The 27,544-nt window shown below is 41.6% G+C and overlaps 1 protein-coding gene across 9 annotated transcripts in view; it reads left to right on the top strand.

The window, feature by feature from the left end:
* DLGAP4 (DLG associated protein 4) overlaps positions 1-26,589 on the top strand; it is a 197,920-nt gene extending 171,331 nt beyond the window's left edge. For all 9 annotated transcript variants that reach the window (XM_027070012.2, XM_027070014.2, XM_027070010.2 and 6 more), the window contains 3 exons: positions 22,855-22,946; positions 23,837-23,992; positions 24,772-26,589. In XM_027070012.2, the coding sequence (XP_026925813.1) occupies positions 22,855-22,946; positions 23,837-23,992; positions 24,772-24,990 (467 nt within the window). In that variant the 3' untranslated portion in view covers positions 24,991-26,589. The remainder of the gene's footprint in view (positions 1-22,854; positions 22,947-23,836; positions 23,993-24,771) is intronic.
* Positions 26,590-27,544: the final 955 nt, after the last annotated feature.

The following is a 27,544-nucleotide window of genomic DNA, read 5'->3' as shown; positions in this document are numbered from 1 at the left end:
CACCAACACTTGCAATTATTGGTCTTTTATTTCTTTTTTTTTAAGTTTATTTATTGAGAGAGGGCACAAGCAGGGAGGGGCAGAAAGAGAGGAAAGAGAGAATCCCAGGCAGGCTCTGCACTGTCAGCCTGATGCAAGGCTTGAACTTGCAAACTGCAAGATCATGAACTGAGCCGAAACCAAGAGTGAGACACTTGAACGACTGAGCCATCCAGGCACCCTGCAACTACTGGTCTTTTTGAACCTAGCCATCCTCGTGAGCGTGAAGTAGTATGTCATTATGGTTTTAATTTGCATCTCCACGATGGCTAATATTGTCCAGCATCTTTGAATATGCCTTGTGGCTATTTGTATATTTTTGTTTGAGAACTCTATGGAGATGGGGACATTTTCCTGACTTGATCTCCAAACTCCGTCCGTCACATGTTTACTGTGGCCATCCATACAACAGGTCATTCTACTGTTCTTTTTCATGATATTTTGTCCTTTTTTTATGCATAGAGTGTCACCTGCCCCTGCGAGACCTACATATATAAATGTAAGTTTTCCTGGGACCCTGTGCTCTGTCCTTTAGGTTCCGTCTTTGTATTTGTCTTTTTGTTTTGATGTTTCCTGGAACGTCCAGTCGTCTTGGTTATTTCTATTTAAAAGCGAGGAACTGATGTAGAAGTAGGAGGTTATGTGCTGGTATCTTAGTAATATAGTAACATCACAGATGAAGAAATAATTATTTAAGCATCAGGATGTAAAGACTCTAACAGAAAGGTAAAAGCCATCATGAATAATGCTGTGTTCAAGTCTTCTGTGTATAGATAGATGTAGGAGTGGAATGGTTGGATCATATTTGTCATTTTTTTATTATGGTAAAATATACATAACAAAAAGTTTGCCATTTTAACCACTTTTTAAAATGTTTATTTATTTATTTTTGAGAGAGAGGGAGGGAGAAGGAGAATCCCAAGCAGACTCTGCGCTGTCAGCACAAAGCCCAACATGGGGCTTGAACTCACCAACCTTGAGATCATGACCTGAGTCAAAATCAAGAGTCGGATGCTTAACCAACTGAACCACCTAGATGGCTTTAACCACTTTTAAGTGTACAATTCAGTGTCATTACTTACATTCACAATGTCACACATCATCAGTATTTATTCCCAGAACTTTCTCACCACCCCAAACAGAAATTCTGTACCCATTAAGCAATAACTACCCATTGCGCTCCCCACAGCCCCTGGTAACCTCTAATCCGATTTCTCTATGAATTTGCCTATTTGAGATAGTTCATGTAAGTGGGATGTTGCAGTATTTGTCCTTTTGTGTTTGGCATGTTTTCAAAGTTCATCCATGTTGCAGCATATATCAGAACCCTTTTATTTATTTTTTTAAAATTTTTTTTTAAGGTTTATTTATTTTTGAGACAGAGAGAGACAAAGCATGAACGGGGGAGGGTCAGAGAGAAAGGGAGACACAGAATGTGAAACAGGCTCCAGGCTCTGAGCCGTCAGCACAGAGCCCGACGCGGGGCTCGAACTCACAGACCACGAGATCGTGACCTGAGCCGAAGTCGGACACTTAACCGACTGAGCCACCCAGGCGCCCCATCAGAACCCTTTTAAAGCTGAATAAGATTTCCACTGTGTATAAATACCACATTTTGTTTTTCCACTTAACTGTTGATGGACACTTGGGTCAGTTCCCCCTTTCAGCTACTGAGAATAGTGCTACAGTGAACACTGGCAAGCAAGTATCTGTTTCAGTCAGTTTGCAGTCCTCTCAGGTATATACTTAGGAGTGGGATTGCTGGGTGACCTATGTTTACAGCTTGCTGAGGAACCGCCATACTGATTTCCACAGTGGCTGCACCCATTTACATTCCCACCACCAATGCACAAAGGTTCCAATTTCTCCACATCCTTGCTAACACTTGTTAGTTTTCATCTCTTAAAAAAATAGCCATTCTAGTAGGTATAAAATAGTAGCTCATTGTCATTTTGATTTGCATTTCCGTAATGATGCTGAGCATCTTTTCATGTTCTTATTGATCATCATTTGGGTATCTTCTTTGGAGAAAAATCTATTCAGTTCCTTTGCCCATTTATTAATTGGGCAGTCTTTTTCTTGTTGAGTTGCAAGAGTTCTTTATATAATTTTTGAATAATAGGCACTTATTAAATATGTGATTTGCAAATATTTTCTCCCATTCGGTAAGCTGTCTTTTCATTTTCTTGATAGTATCATTTGATACACAATGGTTTTTAATTCTGACCTGGTCCTATTTATTTTTATTTCATTGCTGTGCTTTTACTTATTTAAAAAAAATTTTTAATGTTTTTTTTCTTTTTAAAAAATTTTTTAAATTTTAATTTTTTTCCCTTAATTTTTGAAATTCACATCTAAATTAGCATATGGTGCAACAATGATTTCAGGAGTAGATTCCTTAATGCCCCTTACCCATTTAGCCCATCCCCCCCTCCCACAATCCCTCCAGTAATCCTCTGTTTGTTCTCCATATTTAAGAGTCTCTTATGTTTTGTCCCCCTCCCTGTTTTTATATTATTTTTGCTTCCCTTCCCTTGTGTTCATCTGTTCTGTGTGTTAAAGTCCTCATATGAGCGAAGTCATATGATGTTTGTCTTTCTCTGACTGACTAATTTTGCTTAGCATAATACCCTCTAGTTCCATCCACGTAGTTGCAAATGGCAAGATTTCATTCTTTTTGATTGCCGAGTAATCCTCCAGTGTATGTATGTGTATATATAGACATACACCACATCTTCTTTATCCATTCATCCATCGATGGACATTTGGACCCCTTCCATGCTTTGGCTATTGTTGATAGTGCTGCTGTAAACATTGGGGTGCATGTGCCCCTTCAAAACAGCATACCTGTATCACTTGGATAAATACCTAGTAGTGCAATTGCTGGGTCATAGGGTAGTTCTGTTTTTAATTTTTTGAGGAACCTCCAGACTTTTCCATGGTGGCTGTACCAGCAGTGCAAAAGAGATCCTCTCTCTCCACATCCTCGGCAACATCTATTGTTGCCTGAGTTGTTAATGTTAGCAATTCTGACAGGTGTAAGGTGGTATCTCATTGTGGTTTTGATTTGTATTTCCTGGATGATGAGTGATGTTGAGCATTTTTTCATGTGTCTGTTCGCCATCTGGATGTCATCTTTGGAGAAGTGTCTCTTCATGCCTTTTGCCCATTTCTTCACTGGATTATTTGTTTTTTGGGTGTTGAGTTTGATAAGTTCTTTATAGATTTTTGGATACTAACCCTTTATCTGATATGTTGTTTGCAAGTATCTTTTCCCATTCCATCGGTTGCCTTTTAGTTTTGCTGATTGTTTCCTTTGCTATGCAGAAGCTTTTTATTTTGATGAGGTCCCAATAGTTCATTTTTGCTTTTGTTTCCCTTTCCTCTGGAGACGTGTTGAGTAAGAAGTTGCTGTGGCCAAGATCAAAGAGGTTTTTGCCTGCTTTCTCCTCAAGGATTTTGATGGCTTCCTGTCTTACATTGAGGTCTTTCATCCCTTTTGAGTTTATTTTTGTGTATGGTGTAAGAAAGTGGTCCAGGCTCATTTTTCTACATGTCGCTGTCCAGTCTTCCCAGCACCACTTGCTGAAGAGACTGTCTTTATTCCATTGGATACTCTTTCCTGCTTTGTCAAAGATTAGTTGGCCATATGTTTGTGGGTCCATTTCTGGGTTTTCTATTCTGTTCCGTTGATCTGAGTGTCTGTTTTTGTGCCAAATGTTTGTTTTTGAGAGAGGAATGACAGAGTGCTAGTGGGGTGGGCACAGGGGACACAGAATCTGAGGCAGGCTCCAGGCTCTGAGCTGTCAGCAAAGAGCCTGATGTGGGGCTTGAACTCACAGACCACGAGATCATGACCTAAGCCAGAGTCAGACCCCTAACTGACTGAGCCACCCAGGTATCCCTACTTATTTTTAAAGGTATGAATATATATTAATTTAATAAAAATTAAAATTAGGATAAGAAGACGGAAGCACTGAGAAACTAACTGGCAGCTCTGCCTGGGCAGGGCTTGTTGAAAGGTAGGCTTCTATGGACACCTAAGAAAATTGGTTTTAAATAACATACAGTAAAAATTACATCAAATAATAAAGGAAGCCAATTATATTAATATAGTCATCAAAATGTGTACTTCTTTCTTAAGGCATTAAATAACAATGTAGCAGTGAGTCTAATTATTAGAGTTTCAAAGTAATGATGACAGGAAACATTATTTCAAGATAACTGTGACAGCTATAATGTGATATGAAATTATCTGTGATTTCTATTGGTGACAAAGTGACAGGTACTGCTTACAATAAAGTGGTCTCATTGTCCATCTGAGTTTAAGGACATTGTGCTGTAGAGGGTGACTGGGTGACCAGCTGGCTCTTTCCTTAGGGGAAGACCTTGAAATGTTAGTACTCTTTCTCTGCAGTCCTTCTTCAGAGACAAATCTGGTTTCTCTAAGAGGCAATATTTTCTTTCATACATATAACATTTACCACCTTAATCATTTATATTCTTTTATTATTTTTTTCAATGTTTCAAGTTTTTATTTAAATTCTAGTTAGTTAACATGTAGTGTAATATTAGTTTCAGGAATAGAATTTATTGATCATTAGCCATTTTTATTTTATTTATTTTTTTATGTTTTTAAATGTTTGTTTATTTTTGAGAGAGAGACAATGCACAAGCAGGGGAGGGGAAGAGAAGGAAGGAGACACAGAATCTGAAGCAGGCTCCAGGCTCCAGACAGTCCACAAGAGCCCAATGCGGAGCTCAAACTCATGAACTGTGAGATCATGATCTGAGCTGAAGACACTTAACTGACTGAGCCACCCAGGCACCCCTCATTAACCATTTTTAAATATACAGTTCAAGAGCACCTGGCTGGCTCACTTGGTGGAGCAGTGCTGACTTGTGATCTCAGGGTTGTGAATTCAAACCCTACATTGGGGATGCAGCTTATTTAAAAATAAAATCGTAAAAAAAAAAATAATAATAATAAATAGCAGCATCTGGATTGCTCAGTCGGCTAAGTGTCAAACTCTTGGTTTCTGCTCAGGTCATAATCTCACGGTTCATGAGTTCGAGCCCCACAACGGGGTCTGCACTGATAGTGTGGAGCCTGCTTAGGGTTCTCTCTCTCTCTCTCTCTCTCTCTCTCCCTCTCTCTCCCTCTCCCTCTCCCTCCCTCCCTCCCTCCCTCCCCCCCCAAAATAAATAATTTTTTAAAAATAAATGCACACTTCAGTGTTATTAAATACATTCATAGTGTTGTACAGCCATCACCACCATCCATCCCTGTAATGCTTTTTATCTTGCAAAACGTTTCAGTTTTTACCCATTGAAGGATAATAACTCCTTATTCTCCCTTCCCCCTCAAGTCTCGGGCAACCATTATTATACTTTGTCTTTATGTTCTGAATACTCTAAGCACCTCATAAAAGTGGAATCACACAGTATTTATCTTTTTTGATTGGTTTGTTTCACTTAGCATTAATGTCCCCAGAGTTTATCCATGTTATAGCATATCTCAGAACATCATTCCTTTTTATGACCGAACAATACTCCATTATGCATACGCCACATTTCGCTTATGCATTCATCCATCAGTAGATATTTGGATTGCTTCCATGTTTCAGCTACTGTGAGTAATGAATTCTGCTGTGAACATGGGTGTCCAAATACCTCAAGTCCTTGCCTTTCAGTTCTTTTGAATATATACCCAGAAGTAGAGTTGCTGGATCATATGGTAATTCTATTTTTAATTTTTCATAGTCACTGTATCATTTTACATTCCCACCAGCAGTGCTCAAGTGTTCGAATTTCTCCACATCCTTGCCAACACTTGCTATTTCCTGTTTTTTTTTAATCATAGCCATCCTAATGGGTGTGAGGTGGTATCTTATAATAGTTTTGACTTGCATTTCCCTAATGATTAGTGATTTTGAGCATTTCTTTATGTGCTTATTGGCCATTCACCTATCTTCTTTGGAGAAATGTCCATTGAAGTCCTTTGCCCATTTTTTTTTTACATTTTTTTAAATGTTTATTTATTATTGAGAGACAGAGAGAAACAGAGAATGAGTATGGGAGGGGCAGAGAGAGGAGGAGACACAGAATCCGAAGCAGGCTCCAGGCTCTGAGCTGTCAGCACAGATCCCGACGCAGGGCTTGAACTCACAAACCTGATATCATGACCTGAGCCAAAACTGAGAGTCAGATGCTTAACCGACTTAGCCACCCAGGGTCCCCTATATATTCTAAGTATTAATTCTTTACCCAGATATATCATTTGCAAGTATTTTATCCCCTTCTGTGGGTTCTCTTTTTACTCTATGGATAATGACTTTTAATGCACAAAATTTTAAGTTTTTATGAAGTCCAGTTTGTTTTTTCTTTTGTAACATGTGCCTTTCATGTCAGAGCCAAGAAATCACTGCAAATCCAATTTCCTGAAGCTTTTGTGCTGTTTCTTCTTTTAAGAATTTTTCTGTTGAAAAAAGGTCTTACATTTAGTTCCTTGATCCATTTTGAGTTAATTTTTGCATATGGTATTAGATACTTTTCCATGTGGATATCCAGTTTTCCCAGCACCATCTGTTGAAAGGACTGGCCTTTCCCCATTTGTCTTGGTACTCTCGTCAAAAATCTTTTGATCTTATATGCAAGCGTTTATATCAAAGCTGTCTATTTTATTCCATTGACTATAGGTCTGTCTTTATGCCAATACCACTGTTTTAATCTCTGTGGCTTTGTAGCAGGTTTTGAAATCAAGAAGTAGGAGTCCTTCCATTTTGTTCTTTTTCAAGATTGTTTTGCACATTTGGGTCCCCTGAATTCCATATGAATTTTAGGATGGGTTTTTCTGTTCCATCTAAAAAACAAACAAAAAAACATAATTGGGATTTTTGAAAGGGACTGTATTGAATCTGTAAATGGTTTTGGATAGTATTGACATTTTAACAACATTGTCTTCAATCCGCCAATAGGGGATGTGTTTTTGTTTATTATGTCTTCTTTGATTTCTTTTAGCAGTGTTTTGTAGTTTCCATTGTACAAGTCTTTCATCTCATTGGTTACTTATTTATTTTATTCTTTTTGATGCTATTGTAAATGGAATTGTTTTTGTAATTTTTCTTTCATCTTATTCATTGTTAGCATATAGAAATGCAACTGATTTTTTTTCGCTTTGTATCCTGCTATTTTGCTGATTTATTACTTCTGTTGTGTATGTGTGTAATCTTTAGGGTTTTTTACATAGAATATCATTCTGTAAGCAGAGATAATTTTACTTCTTCCTTTCCAATGTAGAGGTCTTTTCATTTTCTTGCCTAACTTCTCTGGCTAGAACTTCGAATACTGTTTTTTGTTGGTTTTCAATTTTAGAGAGAGAATGAAAGGGCAAGCAGGGAAGTGGGGCAGAGTGGCGGGGCGGTGGGGGGAGAGGGAGAGAGAATCTTAAACAGGCTCCATGCTCGGTGTGGAGCCTGACTCGGAGCTCAATTCCATGACCCTGGGATCAAGACCTGAACTGAAATCAGGAGTCAGACGCTTAACTGACTGAGCGATGCAGGTGCCCCTCCAGTACTGTTGAATAGAAGTGAGCATCCTTGCCTCATCTCTGATCTTAGAGGAAACACTTCCAGTCTTTCATCATTGAGTATGATGTTCACTGTGGGTTTTTCATAGATGGCTTTTATTAGTTAAGGTAGTTTCCTTCTATTCCTAGTTTCTTGAGTTTTTCTTATGGAAAGGCGTTGAATTCTGTCAAGTGCTTTTTCTGCATCAATTGAGATGATCACGTAGTTGTTTTTCTTCATTCTGTTGATGCAGCATAGTAGCACATTGATCAGTTTTCATGTTGAATCATCCTTGCATTCCAGGAATAAACCCCACTTGTTCATGATATATAATCCTTTTAACATGCCACTGAATTGTATTTGCTGGTATTTTGTTGAGGTTTTTTTGTGTTGATGTTCATAAGGGATATTGGTCTATAGTTTTCTTGTAATGTCAGTCTGGCTTTGGATTCAGCATAATGAGGCTTCACAGAATGAGTTAGGAAGTGTGTCCTCCTTTTCTTTGTTGGGAGATTTTGAATACTGATTGAGTACTGATTCAGTCTCCTTACTAGATAAAGATCAACTCAGATTTTCAATTTTTTAGGATTTAGTCTTGGCAGGTTTTACGTTTGTAGGAATTTGTCCATTTCATGTAGGTTATCAAGTTTGTTGGTGTGTGACTGTTCTAGAACTCTTACAATCTTTTTATTTCCATAGATTTGGTAGTAATGCCTGTACTTCCATTTCTGATTTTAGTATTTGAGTCTTTTTCTCTTAGTCCCTCTAGCTAAACTTTAGTCAGTTTTGTTGATCTTTTTGTTCCTTAATTTTTCTCTATTGTTTTTCTATTCTCTCTCCCCTCTAATCTTTGTTTCCTTCTTTCTGTTGGCTTTGGATTTAATTCTTTTCTAGCTCCTTAAGTTGTAAAGTTAGATTGTTGATTTGAGATCTTTCATAAGTTTTTTTTGTTTGTTTTAGTAATACAGATTTTTAAGTTTATTTACTTTTAAGGAAAAAGAGAGAGCCCACGCATGCAAGGGAGGGGCAGAGAAAGAGAGAATCCTAAGCAGGCTCTGCACTGTCAGCAGGGAGCCTAATGCAGGGCTCGATCTCACAAACCATGAGATTATGACATGAGCTGAAATCAAGAGTTGGATGCTTAACCGACTGAGCCACCTGGGCACCCCTGCACCTTTGATTCTTAAGAACGCTTTCTGTGTTCCAGGGCGCCTTGGTGGCTCAGTCCGTTGAAGTGTCCGACTTCAGCTCAGGTCATGATTTCCTGGTTCGTGAGTTCAAGTCCCACATCTGGCTTGCTGTTGTCAGCGTGGAGCCTGCTTCAGATCCTCTGTCCCACTCTCTCTCTGCCCCTCTCCTGCTCGCACTCTTTCTCAAAAATCAAATAAACATAAAAAAAAAAAAATACCTTCTGTGTTCCAATGGCATAGAGATTTTTTCATGGTTTCAAATTTTGTGTTTTTCATATTTAGGTGTTTAATCCGTCTGCAGCTTATATCTGTGTATTCTATAATTTCATTTTTTTTCATATGGAAAGCCAGTTGTCATAACACCATGATTATCGAAATCATTACTTTTTTCACTGATTAGTGATACTTTTCAGTCACAACCTCTGTGAAATTTTACCTCAACAGGGGTATGTTTCTGGGCTGTATTCTGTTCTGCTATTTTGTCTATTTTTGCATTAATACAACTGTTAATTGCCATAGCTTTTGAACATTCCTCAGCATCTGGTAGAATGAATCCCTCTTCCTTATTGTGTTTGTTCAGAAATAAAAAATTTACATACCTCTTCATTCTTTCAGTACTAATTTTGGAATGAGTTTATTGAATTCCTTGGAAAAATTTATTGGGGCATTGACTAGAAATAGAATTTATAGATGAATTTGGGAAAACTTGATACCTGTAAAATACTGAGTCTTCTTAGCTATGAATAAAGCTTAATTCTGTTTATTCAGATCTTCCTTTTATATCCTTCTATTCAAGTTTGATGAATTTCTTCATGAAGGTTTTACATATTTTTCTCAGGTTTCTTTCTTGATACTATCTAGTTTGTGTTTTGATAGTAAAATGAATTCTATTTTGCATATTCTGATTACTTATTTGGAGATCTGTACATTGATCTCATGTGCAGCAACCTTGTATAACTCTGTTCTCTTTAGATTTGCATCATAAATAACATTCACTATAATGACAATTTCGTGTCTAATTTTACCGTGCCTCCAGCATCTCTTGTGTAACTGCAGGCATCAGGACACTGTGGAATAGTAGGAAGACAGCAGCACGCCCCTCCCCTGGTCCTGAAATCCATTCAGTGAATATTTACGGGGTACCTACCATATACAAGGCACTCTTCTAGCTTCTGGGGAGAAAGAAGTGAACAAAACAAAGCCCCTGCCCTCGTGGAGCTTACATTCTCATGGAGAGAGACAGAAAATAACCAAATAGATAATGGCTCATGAGTTCAAGCCCTGCGTCAGGCTCTGTGTGGACAGCTCAGAGCCTGGAACCTGCTTCGGATCCTGTGTCTCTGTCTCTTTCTGCCCCTCTCCTGCTCATGCTTGGTCTCTCAAAAATAAACATTAAAAAAAAAAAAGGGTGGGAGAATTCGAAGGATGTAACCATAACTTAGGTAAGATGAGATGGTGGTTGCCATAGAGCACTTCTGAGGAAGGGGGCAGACTCTGGATACAATTGGAAGGTAGAGCAGGATTTCCTGACAGATTGGGTATGGAATAGGAGTGAAACAAGTCAAACCCGGTTCAGGATCTGGGTGACGAAAAGGATGGAGTTGGGCTAGGGAAGACCGGTGCAAATATCTGGAGTCAGGAGTTCCATCTCGAGCATGTTGAATGCGATGCACGTTACCAGCTATCAGAGTGGGATGTCAAGCAGGCAGCAGGACAGAGGAGCTGGGAAGGCCGGTCCTGAAGATTACACTGGGAGTCTGCAGCATATAGGCTCAGATCAGAAAAGGGGTAGAGACACGAACACTCTGAATGGTGGGAAAGGAGTGACCAGTAAGTTGGGAGAGAAGGTGACTGGAACCCAACTGAGTGGTTTTCAAGAAGAGAGACTCTGTTGTGTCACATGCTGCTGATGAGCATAGCAGATCAGATCTAGATATGTAAGGTTTTTAAATTTTTTTTTAAGTTTATTTGTGAGAGACAGAGACAGCATGAATGGGGGAGAGGCAAAGAGAGGGGGAGACACAGAATCCAAAGGAGGCTCCAGGCTCTGAGCTGTCAACACAGAGCCCGATGCAGGGCTCGAACCCACAAACCATGAGATCATGACCCAAGGTGAAGTTGGATGCTTAACTGACTGAGCCACCCAGGTGCCCCTAGAAATGTAAGGTTGCTGGAGGCCTTGAAGAAGGGACCTGTTCTGGTGGAAGGGGGTGGGGGTGAGGGGCAGCCTAACTAGAGAGGGATTAAGAGGAAACAGTAGTAACTGGAGACAGCAAGTAGAGACAAATAGAGAAAAAGTATTGATGACTTTTTCTGTACAAGAAACAGAAACACAGGGATATAGGGTCAAGAGAGGGTTGGGGGGATGGTTTTTCCTTTGTTTTTAAATGGAGTGATGTAAGCCTGTTTATATGTTGTTGAGAATGACCTTGCAGGAAAGAGGAAATACATTATGCAGGAGAGAAAGGGGACAACTGTTGGGGTGATATTCTTAGGGAGGTGAGAAAGAACTGAATCAGTGCCCAAGTGGAGAATAGCTAGTTCTAGGGAGGGTTTAAGGGGAGCTGTCACAGGGGAAACTGAGCTTAGAATTGTGATATTCCTGATGAAGGGTTAGTGATCCACTCTTTTTCTAGGTGTATATCGCGTTTTGCCTTAAGGTCTTCTGTATTGTATTGCTATACAGCTTTCCTTTGGTTAGGGCCTGTCTGGTGTAACACTTCTTTCCATGCTTTTACTTCAACCTTTCTTTCACTGACCTTACAATCATAATCATGTCTCCTATAATCAGCATATGTCTGGATTTTGAGTTTTGTTGTTTGTTAATTTCAGAAGTAGAAAATGTAGTCCATTTACAATGGGATTTCTATATGATTGGGTTATTCCTATCATGTTATATTGTGGACTTGTTCTACTTTTTTGAGGTTTCTTTTTATTTCTCTCTTCTCTTGCCTTCTTTTGGATTAATACACCCCTCTCCTGCTTCTCTTTCCTAGTATTTAGGCTGTATTAATTGGTATTAGGTTTGCTTACAGAACATTTAAAAAGAAAAACAAAATGGTTTGAACAAGACTATTTATATCACTCGAGTTCAAGAATGTCTAAGATAGTAGGGGTGCCTGGGTGGCTCAGTCAGTTAAGCTGCCGACTCCATTTTGGCTCAGGTCATGATCTCAGGGTTTATGAGATCAAGCCCCTGCATGGGGCTCTACACTGACAGCATGGAGCCTGCTTGGGATTCTCTCTCTCCTATCTTCGGCTCAGGCCATGATCTCGGGTTCCATGAGTTCGGACCCCGCATCAGACTCGGGGTCTGACAACATTCTGGATCTCTCTCTCTCTGCCCCTCCCCCACTCGTACTGTCTCTCTCTCAAAAATAAACAAACATTAAAAAATTATACAATTCAGTAGTTTTTAGTATATTCACAGATGTGTACAACCATCACTGATACCTAATTTTAGAGCATTTCATCACGCCAAAAAGAAACCTTGTACCCATTTAGCCATCATTCCTCCCCCCGCCCCTCCCCACCCCAGACCTAGACAAACACTAATCTGCTTTCTTCTCTATGCCTATTCTAGACATTTCATATAAATGGAATCACACAAATTATATGTGGTCTTTGGTGTCTGGCTTCTTTCATTTTGCATATTTTTGAGGTTTATCCATGTTGTAATATGAATTAGTATTTTGTTCCTTTTTTTTAAATGTTTATTTTTGAAAAAGAGAGCACGAGCAGGGGAGGGGCAGAGAGGGAGGGAGACAGAATATGAAGCAGGCTCCTTGCTGTCTGAACAAAGCCCAACTCAAGGCTCAAACCCACAAACTGTGAGATCATGACCTGAGCCAAAGTTGGATGCTCGACCGAGTGCCCCAGGCACCCCAGTATTTTGTTCCTTTTAATTACGGAGTAAAATTCCATTCTATGGCTATATTTTTCTTACCATTTGTCAGTTTTCTGTACGTTTTGGTTGTTCGGTATTCTTTGAAACTCAGAAGTTTAATTTTAGTGAAGTCCAGTTACTTTTTTTCTTTGGTTGTTTGTGATTTTGGTGTTACGTCTAAGAAACCATTGCCTAGGGGCGCCTAGGTGGCTCTGTCTGTTAAACATCCAACTCTTGGTTTTGGCTCAGGTCATGATCTCACGGTTTGTGAGTTTGATTTGTGAGTTCAAGACCCATGTTGGTGCAGCGTTTGCTTGGGATTCTATCCCTTCCTCTCTCTCTCTCTACCCCTCCCCAACTTGTGTGTTCTCTCTCTCTCTCCCTCTCTCTCTCTCTCTCTCTCTCTCCCCCCTCCCACCTCAAATAAATAAACTTAAAAAAAAAAAAAAAAAAGAAAGAAAGAAACCATTACCCAATCCAGGGTCATGAAGATTTACTTCTATTTCCTTGTAAGAGTTTTATAGTTTTAGCCATTACATTTATGTCTGTGAGTTAAGTTTTGAGTATAGTGTGAGGTGTATGGGTTTACTTTCAATCTTTGACATTTGGATATCCAGTTGTCCTAGTACCATTTGTTAGACTGTTCTTTCCTCATTGAATGGTTCTTGCCACCCTTGTCAAAAATCAACTGACCATAAAGCTAAGAATTTATACCCAAATTATCACTTCTATCCCATTGGACTGATGCACATGTGTATACTTAAGCCAGTACCACACTGTCATGATTACTATAGCTGTGAAATAAGTTTTGAAATTGGGAAGTGTGAGTCTTCCAACTTTGTTCTTCAAATAAAAATACAAATAAAAGAAGTTTATGGCCCACTCTCAGGTTCTCACCAATGGAAATTCTTTCAAAGTATGTACTTGGATCTTGCATTTCCATGAATTTTAGGGCCAGCTTGTCAATTTCTGCAAAAAAAGCAGCTGGGATTTTATTTTGATAGGAATTGTGTTAAATCTGCAATTCAATTGGGGAGTATTGCCATCTTAATATTAAGTCCTTCCATCCATGAACGTGGGATATCTTATCATTTACTTAGGTTTTTAAAACTTTCTTTCCATAATATTTTGTAGGTCTCAGTATACAAATCTTAAATATCTCTTGCTAAACATATTCCTTTTATTCTTTTGACGCTATTGTATTGTTTTCTTAACTTTTCAGATTGTTCATCTTATTAATGTATACAAATACAATAGATTTTTTTATATTGATCTTGTATGCTACAACCTTACTAAATGTTGGGGGGAATTCCTTAGGATTTCTTATATACAGGATAATTTCATCTGAAAATAGGGATAGTTTTATTTCTTTCCAATCTGGTTTCTTTTATTTTTCTTTATGGCCTAATGGCCCTGGCTTCAATATAAAGTTGAATACAAATGGCAAGAGTGGGACACCCTTGTTTTTGTCTCATTCCTGATCTTAGTGTGAAATTATTCAGTCTTATACTATTAAGTATGAAGTAAGCTATGGATTATTAGGAACAGTTTTGACCATGTCTCTCGGTATACATAAACAAGAGTTCTCTAGGATATATACTGGATGTACCCGTATATACTTGGTATGCCAGGTATACCAAGTACCCTTGGTTCATAGCGTACACATGGTTCAGATTTACAAGAAATGCTAAATTATATTCCAAAGTGATTATACCAATTTATTATTTCCTCAGCACTGTGTTGAAGTACCCAGTGCTCTACATCTTTGCTTACATTTAGTATATGAGGTTATTTTCAGTCTACAAATATCAATCAAATAGTGGTTATAATTTGCATTTCATTGGTTACTAATGGCATTGAGCATCTTTTCACATATTAATCGTTCATGGTGTCTTCCTCTATGAAATTCCTGCTCACATTTTTTCCCTGTTTTCCTATTAAGTTGTCTTTTTCTTACTGCCTCATAGGTGATCTTTATGTATCTGGATTCTGGAACTTTTGTCAGTTTTATATTTGGTAAATATCTTCTCCCAGTTTGTGACCTGTCTTTTCACTTTCTTTATGGTATCTTCTAAGTAAACAGATATTAATTTTAATGTAAATTTGTTACTCTTTTCTTTTATGGTTTGTGCTTTTTGGTATCTTAAGAAATCCATTCTTCCCCAAAAGTCAAAAAAACATTTTACTGTTTTCTTGGGGTGCCCAGCTGGCTCAGTCGGTGGAGCATGCAACTCTTGATCTCAGGAGTTCAAGCTCCATGTTGGGTATAGAGATTGCTTAAATAAACACTGAATGAATGAATGAATGAATGAATGAAGTTGTTAAATTTATTTGAGGGGAGGGGAGGGGCAGAAAGAGGAAGAGAGAGAGAATCTGAAGCAGGCTCTATACTCAGCACAGAGCCTGACTTGGGGCTCAATCTCACAACCATGAGATCATGACCTGAGCCAATATCAAAAGTCAAACACTTAACTGACTGGCCACCCAGCTGCCTCAATACACACACACACACACACACACACACACACACACACACGTGTGTATATGTGTGTGTGTGTGTGTATTTTTTTTTAAGTAATCGTTACACCAAACGTGGGGCTTGTACTCACAACCCCGAGATCAAGAGTCACATGCTCCACTGACTAAGCCAGCCAGGCAACCCAAAAAAGATATTTTACTGTTTCCTGTCCCCGTTTAAGTCCTTGATCCCTTGGAATGGATTTGTCTGCTTGGAGTAAGAGAAGACTCTATGTTAATTTTTTGTTTGGATAATAATATATTAAAATGTTTGTCCAGGGGCACCTGGGTGGCTCAGTTGGTTAAGCAACCAACTCTTCATTTTGGCTCAGGACATGATCTTATGGTTTGAGAGCCCTGAGTAGGGAGGGCTCCATGCTGACAGCAAAGCCTGCTTTGGATTCTCTCTCTCCTCTCTCTCTCTCTCTCTCCCTCTCCCTCTCTCTGCCTCTCCTCACTGCCCACACATACTCTCTCTCTCTCTCAAAATAAAGAAACGCTTTTTAAAAATAAAATAAATAAAATGTCCTTATCCTGTTAATATGCAGTACAGCTCTGACAAACTTCAGGTTTCCCATATGTGTTGATCTGTTTCTGAGCTTTCTATTCTATTATTTCTAGGCCCAAATCATACTTTCTTCATTGTTGTAACTGTACAAGGAATCTTGATCACTGGAAGGAAAAGCTCCCATTCTTCAAGAGTGTGTTGGCTAATCAAGGCTCTCTGCTCTCCCATATAAATTTTAGAATCAGCTTTTCAAATTCCAGGTTGAGATTTTGATTGCAATTACATTAAATATGTAGATCAATTTGGGGGGAAATTGACATCTTTATGAAGTCTTTGCTATCCAAGAACATGATTATGTGTCTCCATTTATATAGGTCTTCTTTAATGTTTTCAATTAGATTTTGTATTTCCTACATAAGATTTGTTAGATTAGTATTTTCATTTTGCAGGGACATAAGCTGTATTTTTTATTGTTAATGAAATGCTCTTGACCTTTATAGTGATCTTTTATCTAGAAACCTTGTTATGTTTTTATTATTTTAAATAAGGAATTCCTTTTTCAGGGGCTCTTGACTGGCTCCATCTATTAGAGCATGCAGCTCTTGATCTCTCAGGGTGTTGAGTTCAAGCCCCATGTTGGGCGTGGAGCCTACTCAAAGAAAACAAAAAAAGGAATTGCTTTTTCACATTGTACCATTGAGTATGATGTTTACCATAGGTTTGCTGTAAATACTTTTTCTGGTTTAAGAAAATTGTTGAATTTAATGGAATTTTTTTTTTACTATATCTTTTATTTCTAAAGTTTTATTTTGAGAGAGAGTAAGCACAAGTAGGGGAGTGGCAGAGAAAGAGGGAGAGAGAGAGAGAATCCCAAGCAGGCTCTGTGCTGTCAGCACACAGCCCAACGTGGGGCTCAAACTTGTGAACTGTGAGATCATGACTTTAGCAGAAATCAAGAGCCGGACACTTAACTGACTGAGCCACTCAAGTGCCTCTGCTATATTTAGATGATCATATCTAAATACGCTTTCTTAATTTAGTAATGTGGTAAATTTTACAGAGATTTTTCTCCTTTCTTGACTTTTTTTGGATTAACTAAGTAGTTCCGCTTTTCTTATGTTAGTTTATTATTCTTTTAGTTCTCTAAAGATTACAACCTGCATCCTTGACTTTGTAAAGACTACTCTTAATTAGTACCTTTACCACTTCACAGATGATACAAGGACCTTAGAACACTTTTATTCCCTTCCTGACTTATGTAATATTGCTGTGAAATATAATAGTTCTATATATAGTCTGACTGCTGCAAGACTTTGTTTCTGTTTTATACAATCAACATTAACGATGAATATTTATTTAGCAGACCCTTTCACTCCTTTATTTCTGTGCTTCTGCTTAGGAGGGTCATTTTCCTTCCTAAAGAACTAAAGCAAAAGCCCAAAGAACTCTGCTCAGTATTTATTTTAATGCAATATTTATCTTAAAATGTATTGTCCCCCTTTTTTTGAATAGTATTTTTGCTAAGAATTGTAGGTTGGTATTGATCTTCTTTCAGTACTTTTGTCTCTGATTTTGTTGTGGTTCCCAGCCTTTCTATTAGTCATCTATCAGTCTTCCTGCTACTCCTTTGAAGAATCCTTTGTTTTCTCCTGTCTGCCTTTAAGATTTTCTCCTTATGTTGGGAGTTTTATCAGTTTTACTGTGACACCTAGGTGTGGTTTTCTTTGTGGTCTGTCCAGCTTGGTATTTATAGGGTTTCTTGAATCTTCGGCTTTCAAAACTTGCATTGGTTTCGGAAAAGTCTTGACCATTATTTCCTCAAATTTCTGTTTCGTTTTATTTCTTCTGTCCTGTGAGTGCCAGTTACACATCCATTAGACTGCCATGTTTTAGGTTTCTTCATTCTCTTTTCTGTATTTTCCATTTTCCTCCTCAGGGCCTCAGTCTGGATACTTCCTGCTGGATTATAGTTTAGCTGTAACGAATCTATTAAACCCACCTATTTGCAGTCCTAATTTCAGTTACTGTATTTCTTAATTCTAGAATTTCCATTTGATTCTTTGTGATAGGTTCTGGTTCTCTGCCATAGTTCTTCATCTTGTCACATATTTCCTTGGACACATTTAGTTATTGAAAAGCCCTTGTCCAATAACTCCAGTATGTACATCCCCTGGAGGTCTTTTTCTTTTTTCTGTTTTCTCTTTTGGTATGCATTTGGTCCTTTCTCTGCTATGGGGTGGTAATTTTTATTCAGTGCCAGAAACTGTATATGAAAACAACTTGGCTCAGGATGATTTTCTGTTCTTCCAGAAAGGATTTACTTTTGCTTCTTGAAGGCAGAGTAGGGCCAAACCAACTTAACCCAGTTGAACTGTTTCAGAGCTAGGTGTTTTGAGACAGTCTATTTCTACTTATCCCCATTCTAGTGTGCACTCTCCAGGGAATCCCAGAGAGAGCCTGTGGTATGTTCAAGCCACTCCTTCTTGGCAAACCCTGAACTCCAGTTTTTGTCTCTCTTACACCTTAAGATTGCTGGAAGCATTGTGTACTAGCTTCATGCACCTTCCTTGACCTCAGGTCTTGTCTGCCTTGGTAGTTCTGAATTCCAACTTTGATCTTCCTATCCTCATGAAACTGCTTCAGGCTCTGCTCAGCTTCTCAGCCTCATAACCTCCACTTTCTGCTTGGCTTCTTGGCTTCTTAGCTTCTCAGCTTCATGCTGCTTATAAATTGGGAGATGCCTTAGGGTGCAAGCAGTATTTTGATACCAGAGTTGCCTGAATATTGTTTCCCTTCTCACTGGGGGCGATCTTAACCTCTCGGATTATGGTTGCTTTGGTAATTTTTTAAAGCCTTGAGATTTTCTGGGTTTTGTTTTTTGTTTTTTGTATTTTACGTCGTTTTTTTCACTTGTTCTTGGTGGGAGGGTTCAGTTTGTCTGCTACTAACTGGTTTTTCATGGCCAGAATCAGAAGTCATTAGAATTTTCTAATGTTGGGTCAGTCTGTATTACCGGAATAAACTAAGCTGAATAATGATATATTATCATTTTAGTACATTGTTGGACTTGATTTGTTAATATCTGACTTAATAATTTTGCCTTTGTTCATGAAAAGTTGGCTGGTCATTTTCCTTTCTATGCTTGCCCTATTTTAGTGCAAAGGTTATTTAGCTTCATAAAATAAGTTTTAGGTATTTGTCTATTCATATGCTTTGTTTAAGAACAAAATTATCTTTTATTTCATTGTTTTGTAGAACTTTTTAAAAATATTTTTTCCGGGGGCCCCTGGCTGGGTCAGTTGGTAAAGTGTGCAACTCTTGATCTTGGGCTTGTGAGTTCAAGCCCCATGTTGGGGTTTAGAGATTACTTAAAAATAAAATCTTTTTAAAAAATATGTATCTTTTCTATTAGGTTATATTATATAGTTCCTTTTCCATTCCTGATCTTCTTATTTGTACCTATCTCCTTTTTATTTTGATCAATCTGGCAGGGTTTGCTCATTTTATTAAGCCTTTATTATATGTTAGCTTACTATTTTATTAAATTTCTCCTCTCTTTGGGTTCATTGTATTATTCCTTCATTAATGTCTTAAATTGGATATTTAACTCATTTTTTTCCCAGTCCTTTTAAAAAATCTGTTTTGAAGCCTACGGATTTCCCTTTAAGTACTACGTTAGCCACATCTAACAAGTTAGGATATGTAATATTCCAACTTCCACTGCGATTTCTTTGACCAGTGGGTTACTTAGACATTTATGTTTTTGTTTTTTAAGTAAACTCAATGCTTATTGTGGGACTTGAACTCACAACCTCAACATCAAGGGTCACATGGTCCACCAACTGAGTCAGCCAGGTGTCCCTATTTTATTTGTTTTGAGAGAGAGAGAGAGAGAGAGGGAGAGAAGCAAGCAGGGGAGGTGCAGAGAGGGAGAGAGAGGATCCCAGGCAAGCTCCACACCAGTCAATGCAGAGATCATGACCTGAGCCGAAACTGAGTCGAATGCTCAAATAACTGGGCCACCCACATGCCCCTTTTTGTTTGTCTTTAAACATGAGGTTTATATATCAGAACTTCATTCCTTTTTATGGCTAATATTCCATTGTACAAATATACCATAGTATCCATTCATCTACTTGGGTTGCTTCCACCTCTGACTACTGTGAATAATGCTGTGTGAATACTGGCATACAGGTATCTGTTTAAGGCTGTTTTCAGTTCTTTGGGGTACATACCTACGAGTGGGATTTTTTAGTTATATGGTAATTCGATGTTTAACTTTCTGAGAAACAGCCAGACCACAGCAGCTGCGCTGGTTCACATTCCCACCAGCAATGCACAAGGGTTCCAGTCTCCCCACATCTTTGCCAACATTTGTTTTTTCGGGGTTTTGGTTTTTTGTTTTATAATCGTGGTATCTTATGGTTTTGGTTTGCAGTTCCCTAATAACTGATGATGTTGAGGATGCTACTGACCATTTGTGTATCTTTGGAGAAAGATACACTGTCTATTCAAGGCCTTGCTCCTTTTTAATTGGATTACTTTTTTGTTGAGTTGTGGGAGTTCTTTATGTTGTCTGGATATTAGCCCTTTGTTAGATATGTAATTTGCAAGTAATTTGCCCATTCTTTGGGTTGTCATCACGCTTTCTTCATGGCATCCTTTGATGCATAAAAGTTTTTAGTTTTAGTGAAGCCAAATTTATCTTTTGTTGCCTGTGCTTTTGGTGTCTTAAACTACCTCCCAATCCAAGGTCATGAAGATATGCTGTTTTTATCTAAGAGTTTTATAGTTTAGCTCTTAGATTCATTCTTAAGGGTCCAACTTCATTCTTTTGCTTGTGGATAGTTCTCCCAGCACTCTGTGGAAGAGACTGTTCTTTCCCATCCACACTCATTCTGGAATGACAGAATTTCTGCACCCAGAGAAACTCAGTCAGTAATTTTCCATTGTTATAGTCAAGAAATTTGCTGTTTAATTCATTTCTTTAGCAGAAAGATTCCTTTGGCTGCTTCCCCTCCCTTCCCCCCCCCCCCCCCCACCGTGTCTTCCATTTTACTGTAAATGTGAATTTGCTTGGGATTCATTTGGCTTCCTGACTCTGTCAGGTGTCAGTAGCCATTTCTGGAAAATCCTAAATTACAATTTCTTTGAATGTGTCTTCTCTTCCATTCCCTCTGCTCCCTTCTGGCAGAGCTAACAGATGTACCCTGTGGCCCTCATTCTTTTCCATGCCTCTTAGTCACTTTGTAAATAGTCTCTTCTTTTTCATATTTAGTTGCTTCTTTTATTTCTTAGAAAATGAGGTACCCAAGTGCAGTCTTATGGTTGGGAATTCTCCGGAGAATCTTTCCCTTTTATTCCTACTCTACTGTAGACCAAACGTCTCTGCCACCTGCCTTGAGTGGGAGGTCGGAGTGGCTCAGTTTATTCCCAGCAGCTTAGCTATTCATTTAAAAAGACATCTTGTTTTGTCATCAAGCAGTTTGAGTGTTTCGCACCAGGAGCCTTTGGCTCCTGTTCCCTCTCCTAGTCCTGACTGGCTGGCAGCAGGGTTTATTCTTTGTGCTGCTTCCCAAGTGGTCCTTGTTTCTGTGATGGCCTGATTTTTCTCTTGCACTAGTCCAGACCTCAGGTTTTATCTCCTTCCATTGTCTTCTATCTCTTTTCAGAGCACCTCCATCCCTGCCTTCAGCTACCGGTTTACATATCCATGGATAAATGTCAAGCTTTTTGTTTTCTAGCAAGAACTTTCTGGTGAATGTTCCTGTGCCATTTGCTATTCCTATATCTGTTCAGCTCCTTTTAAATTACTGCTTTCCTAATGAGGCAAAATTCTTCCATAATGAGCTCCTGTAAGCAGATCACTGTGGGAGAGGGACCACACCAGCAGGAGCTCCGAAGGCACAGGGAAGGGTGCCATCTTCAGCCTTGTCTTCTCCCCTGGCAGTGACCGGACTGCTTACAGTGCAGAGCCCCCCACCCCTTGGTGCTGGACCAGGTTCGGGAAAGCTCTTGCCGCAGTCCATACCCCCTTTTTAAATTTCAAATAGATTACTGGCTTCTCAAAACTGCCATCTTTACCTAGACTTGCAATCCTTACAGTCCTCCTGGGGCTACTATCACAGGTGGGGCAGGCAGCCTACTTCACACCCAGTGCTGCAGAGTTCTGTCAGAGGAACGCTGGATTTCTATTTGCTCCTCACTCTGTTTTGCATTGCAGTGATTCTGCGGGGGTTGGGAAGTAGTGCTCTCTTTAGGCCACAACTTTATTTTTTTTACCTTTTTTTTTTTTTTAAGTTTGTTTTCAGAGACAGAGTGAGTAGGGGAGGGAGGGGAAAGAATCCCAAGCAGGCTCTGCACTGTCAGTAGAGAGCCCGGTGCGAGGCTCAAACTCACGAACCTGAGCTGAAATCATGAGTCAGACGCTCAACCAACTGAGCCATCCAGACTCCCCTGTGCCACAACTTTAAAACTAGAAGTCACACTAAAAGACCAATCTTATATTCCTGGGCTGAACACTTCCTGGTTAACTCTTCTGTTAAGATTCTATTTGCTTATATTTTACTCAAGACTTTTACCTTTATGTTCAGAACAAAAGCAGTCTATTTTTGGCATGTCCTGTCTGTTCTTAGGGCTCCTGAAATTAGCGGTGTCATTTCCTGTGTTTATTTACTCTCTGGAACAGTCTGAATATATAACACCAGGATTATCTGTTCCTTGAAGGTTTTGTAAAATGACACCTGTAAAACTACATAGTTTAGCTTGGTTCGTTTTTCTGGGAAGACTTTTAACTTATTACACCAAAGCTGTTTTTAAAAAACTGAATAAGATTTTCTGTTTCTTGATTCTGTGATAATTCATGTTTTCCTGGAAATTTTTTCCATTTAAACTCAGTTTTCAAATTTATTGCCATAAAATATCCTTAGGAACTAGGGGATGGGGTTCGCTTTATCTGTATTGCTTGCATTTTTTTGCCATGAGAGCTTCATGTGTGAATAAAATGAAGACCAGATGGCATTCACCAAATGATGACTGATATCCTAAGGTGGTGGGGAGGGGAATAAGAGCAACAACCCTGATCCTGCCTTCTACCCCAGCAACCCCTGTGCTCTGCTCAGTCTTTCTCCACCTTCTCTTTCTCAGTTTTAGGGAAAGTCCTCAGTGCTGTGGGCAGTGCCCAGCTACTGATGTCCCAGAAATTCCAGCAGTTCCGGGGCCTCTGTGAGCAAAACCTGGTGAGTGTGGTTCTTTCTCCTCCACTGCAGGGCTGCCCGCCAGCTGTCCAGCTGGATTAGCCCCCCCTCCTCCTCCACCCCCAAGCCTCTCACCTCCTCCCTAATACGGAGAAGGTGCTGGTGACAAGTGTCCGTGCCCAGCACAAGGGAAGGGCCAGGGATGGTCCTTCCAAATTTCTACTACTTCTTGAAATAGAAAAGTGAACCCTCTGTGAAAAGAGCCACATGAAACTTAAAAATCTCTTAGCATTGATTTATTTATATTAAACATCCTCTAAGAAGATGGGTAAGAACTAAAGACATACCACCACGAGGCTTGGTGGTTTGCTTTTTCTTTCAATCTTATCTCTCAGGAGGGTAGCTTTTCCTGTGGAAGCCGCTCCAGACGGCCAGGGGTGGTGTGCTCCTAGGGCTGGAGGACAGTGGCGAGTGTTTGTCTCCGGACCTGCAAGGGTTTGGGGCTTACTTGGCTGGGGCAATCACCATGAGGAATATGTCCCCAGAGAACCCCCACGGATTCTGTAATCATACCCACCTGGCCGTGATCCTGACTTCTCCCTGCCTCACTGTAGGACCAGGGCCAGGAACTTCTTCTTTTACAGAACAGTTTTCTGCCTGGCATACATTGGGAACACGGAGGCCTCGGTCCCACGTATGTGCCGGGCCTGCTCTCATGATGGGACTCTTTCTCTCAAAGATCTGCACCATCAGATCTGGCAGTGAGCAGGAAATGGCTTCCTTCCCTCATACAGATACTGACCCTGAGAACAGCAGAGCACGACTAGGCCTCAAGAGACCCTAACCAGGGCTGGCAGGGGTGGGGTACTTGGGGTGGGGTGCAGGACGGGCCTCTGCCTCGTTTGCCCCACTGATCCCCATCTCCCCCACAGAACCCTGAAGCCAACCCGCGTCCAACAGCCCAGGACCTGGCAGGGTTCTGGGACCTGCTACAGCTGTCCATCGAGGACATCAGCATGAAGTTTGATGAACTCTACCACCTCAAGGCCAACAGCTGGCAGCTGGTGGAAACCCCCGAGAAGAGGAAGGTGAGCATGGAGCAGTGCGGAGGGGAAGTCCAGGGACAAATTCCTGGTCGGCAATAACGCTGCCCACATCGGTCAGTGCTGCTTGGCTCCCTTCTCCGTGTGTCGTCTTTGAGCTGGGGGCTCACGTCCATCAGTGCGCGGGGTCCATGCTCGGCTCTCGTCCAGCATGCCGCTCGCTCTGTGTAGTGGAAGCCGCCCCCTGAAGCATGCCATCCCACCCTGCATGTTAAGAAATGGGGCTCCTAAGAGACACGTGCCACAGCCCAGAGCGCTAGCATAGATGTGGCTGTTGGAACTTTGGAGGCAGAAAAACAGTCCTCCTGGGGCCAGCCTCTTCCCGGAGGCACAGGCTTCCTTCTGTAAAACTGTGGCACCCAGTGACCCCTGTGGTCATTGGACTGTGGCCCTTGTGAGTTCTGATCCCTAGAAAAGCATGTGAAATGTGGCCTGGGAGTCAGAGGCTCTAAACTTAAAGCCCATCTCCAGCCATGTGACTCAGGCTGTCAATGGTTCAATGCAAGGGTGGGAACAGGTGATCTCTCCATCCCTTCCTGCCAGAACACTGTAGGATTCTAAGCTTGCTTTCTGCTCCTATGCCTTGTGCTATTCCCACTACCATCGCTTCTTGTGGCTTTCTGATTCCAAATGTGTGTTGCTTGTGCCGGATGTGGGGAGGCTGGGGTGGAGACTCCAACTGCCGGCAATATAGCGGGTGGTAGCGCCACACAAAAGGTGCACCTTTATTTTATTTTTCTTCCCTCCTCACTGTCTCACTAAAGGAAGAGAAGAAACCACCCCCTCCAGTCCCAAAGAAGCCAGCTAAATCCAAGCAGGCAGTGAGCCGCGACAAGGCCTCCGATGCCGGGGACAAGCAGCGTCAGGAGGCCCGCAAGAGACTCCTGGCGGCCAAGCGGGCGGCTTCTGTGCGGCAGAACTCAGCCACAGAGAGTGCGGACAGCATCGAGATTTACGTCCCTGAGGCCCAGACCCGACTCTGAGACCAGGAAGCGGGAAGCAAACAATTTTAAGTCATTAAAAAAACAAAAACAAAAAACACAAACTAAATGTGAATGGAACACAATTTTCTCAACCTTTAGGATGGTTATTCTGTCCAGAGACCCTGAGCCAACTTTCAAATTGACACATACAAGGGCTCACGATTTGGCTTTTTTGGGTCCCTTCCAGCTTTAGGTTTATGAAGACTTCATACAAAAGAAAGTCAACAAAAATACGAAACTATAAAACGTTTTTCCCCCTCTTGCTGGCCGCGGTGGACTAGGTAGACGGACCTCGGCAACTCCCGGCCCAGCCTCCGGACTGCGGTCTTTTTACTTGTTCTATCTAACGGGGACTCGCGCTAGCTTGTTTACAAGACGAGGACAGTCCGAGGACAGCCTGGGGCCCCTGCCATGTCCTTCCTTCTCCTCCAGCCACCCTGCTCTGACCTTGCAGTTTTCATTCTTACGTTTTTCTCTTTTCCCTTCAGAGCCCACACAGGGGTCACCGTCCTAGCTGTCGGCTTGCTGGTTCTCAGCCCTGTTTGTGGTTGAGAGGACAGAGGTGGATATGCACCCCTGCCCAAGTGCTCACACACACTCACGTGCACACGCAGGTACAGGCTCCCCACAGCAGAAGCAGCCAGCCCCAGGCAAGGGGACGGGGGTCCTCGCCTCTCCGAGAAGGGGAGGAGGGTTGAAGTCTTTGGGGAAAAAATGAGATAAAAGCCACAGTTATCACACTCCAGACTCCCGCCTTTTTCTTCTCACCAACCCCCTCTTCCTTCAGTAAAATGTTTGATTCAGAGTGACTTGCAGGGGACGCTCGAGAGAGGAACCCCATTTTCCAGGGGCTGTCTGTCCCTGGCCAAGCCTGTGTACAGTACCTGAGGGGCGGGCGGCTGCGTCTGTACGTATGTGTACATATGCACATAGACCTTAGAGTGTATATTTAACAAACGCCCCTCTGCTCACCCATGCCCACCAGCGCCGCCGCTGGCTCTCGGGGCACCTGGCAGGAGGCGGGTGTGTGAATAGCATATATTTTTACATGTACTATATCTAGGTGTGTGTACAAGTGTGTGTAAAAATATATACCTTGTGTGTAAGCGGCCTTTTTTTGGTCTCCCACCTGCCCCCTGCCGTGGGCCCATCTGCCCAGCCTCTTGAGTTTTCTGGGGTTTTGTTTTTTGTTTTTTTGTTTTTTTTTACCCCAATATTCCTTCTCTCTCCCTGCCCCCCAGCCCCACTCCCAGGGTGTCATGAGCCCTGAGCTGCAATGGCCCGGGCCTGCAGGGTTGGGGGCAGGCAGGGCGAGGGGGAGGCCCAGCCCTCAGCGAGCTCAGTGCACGAGGAGGGCTGCTCTCTACCATGGAGACAGAGCTGGCATTAGAGACGTCCTCGTGTCTGGCACTTGCTGCAGGGGCCCCGGGTGAACTGAGGGCCTGCTCTGGGGCCCCATTCCAGCTTGGCCGCCGTCTGTGACCTTGGGCAAGTCACTTGACCTCTGTGTGCCTCAACTTCCTCCTCTGTAAAATGGGGACAGTCCCTGCCCCTCCCTACCTCACAGGCATGTTGTGAGAATAAATGAGGTAACGTGTACCAAGGGCTCATGGTGTTCTTGCAGCGGGATGGGCCAGGTTGGGGTGAGGTGGGTGAAGTGGACTCCCGAAGAGACTGAGCCAGGCCCCCTTCCACATGGCAACTCTCAGAGACAGGCGGACCTGAGCGTAAACCGTAATTCCAACTCTAGCACAACCCAGGTCATGGCCCTGGGCAAGAGAACAGCTCTCCATTCCCTCACCTGAAAAATGCACAGCATCTACTTTATCCTGTAAGAAACAAGTACTTTAACTCATAGTTTCTACGTGAGAGCCACGATAGGCTGCCCTCACCCACAACACAGTCCCAGCTCGGCTTGCACAGCTCCCAGGACGGGGTGCATGGCACCCCCAGCTGCTACCTCCCCCTGACAGTTAAAGGCACTGATCGCACTTCCTGAGCACCTGCTCTCCCAGGCCAGGGCCTGGCAGTCACAGAATTCATGCTCTAGTTGGGGAGAGAGAGAGACACTGAACAAATCCCATGTGAGTTCAAGTCTCCAACAGGTGGCAGAAAAGCAAGGCCAGGAGGCTGTGGGAAGCTGTGACAGCGCCACCAAACTGGGCAGGAGCACTCTGATAGAGCCCAGGAGGACAGTGGCTATTCACTTGCTTTGGGGGATGTCGAACCTGGGGAAAGTGCCTTCTGGGCAGAAGAATGTTCAGCACCAACGCCCAGTGGTAAGAACATGCCTTTTAGGAAGTTCTTGGGCCAAGCTGAGCTTCAGACACCTGGCCTCCTCACTTGGCCCCACCCAGCTAAGAGGCAGTGACCCCTGGCTCTGGATGCACAGAACTGCCTTCCCAGGAGCTTTGTTCAGGCTGCCTCTGTGGGGCCTCTCCAGAACTCATCCCACCGTGTGGGCCAGACTCCTGCACTCAGAGCAGCATGCCCTCATCTCTGGATCCTGTTAGTGGTGGCTGAGCACCTGCTGACTGTGGGTGGCTCTCATGAT

Source organism: Acinonyx jubatus, chromosome A3, assembly GCF_027475565.1.
Source record: "Acinonyx jubatus isolate Ajub_Pintada_27869175 chromosome A3, VMU_Ajub_asm_v1.0, whole genome shotgun sequence".
NCBI classification, from domain to species: domain Eukaryota; kingdom Metazoa; phylum Chordata; class Mammalia; order Carnivora; family Felidae; genus Acinonyx; species Acinonyx jubatus.
Note: the sequence above shows the minus strand (reverse complement) of the source record. Positions and strands in the feature narration are given on the sequence as shown.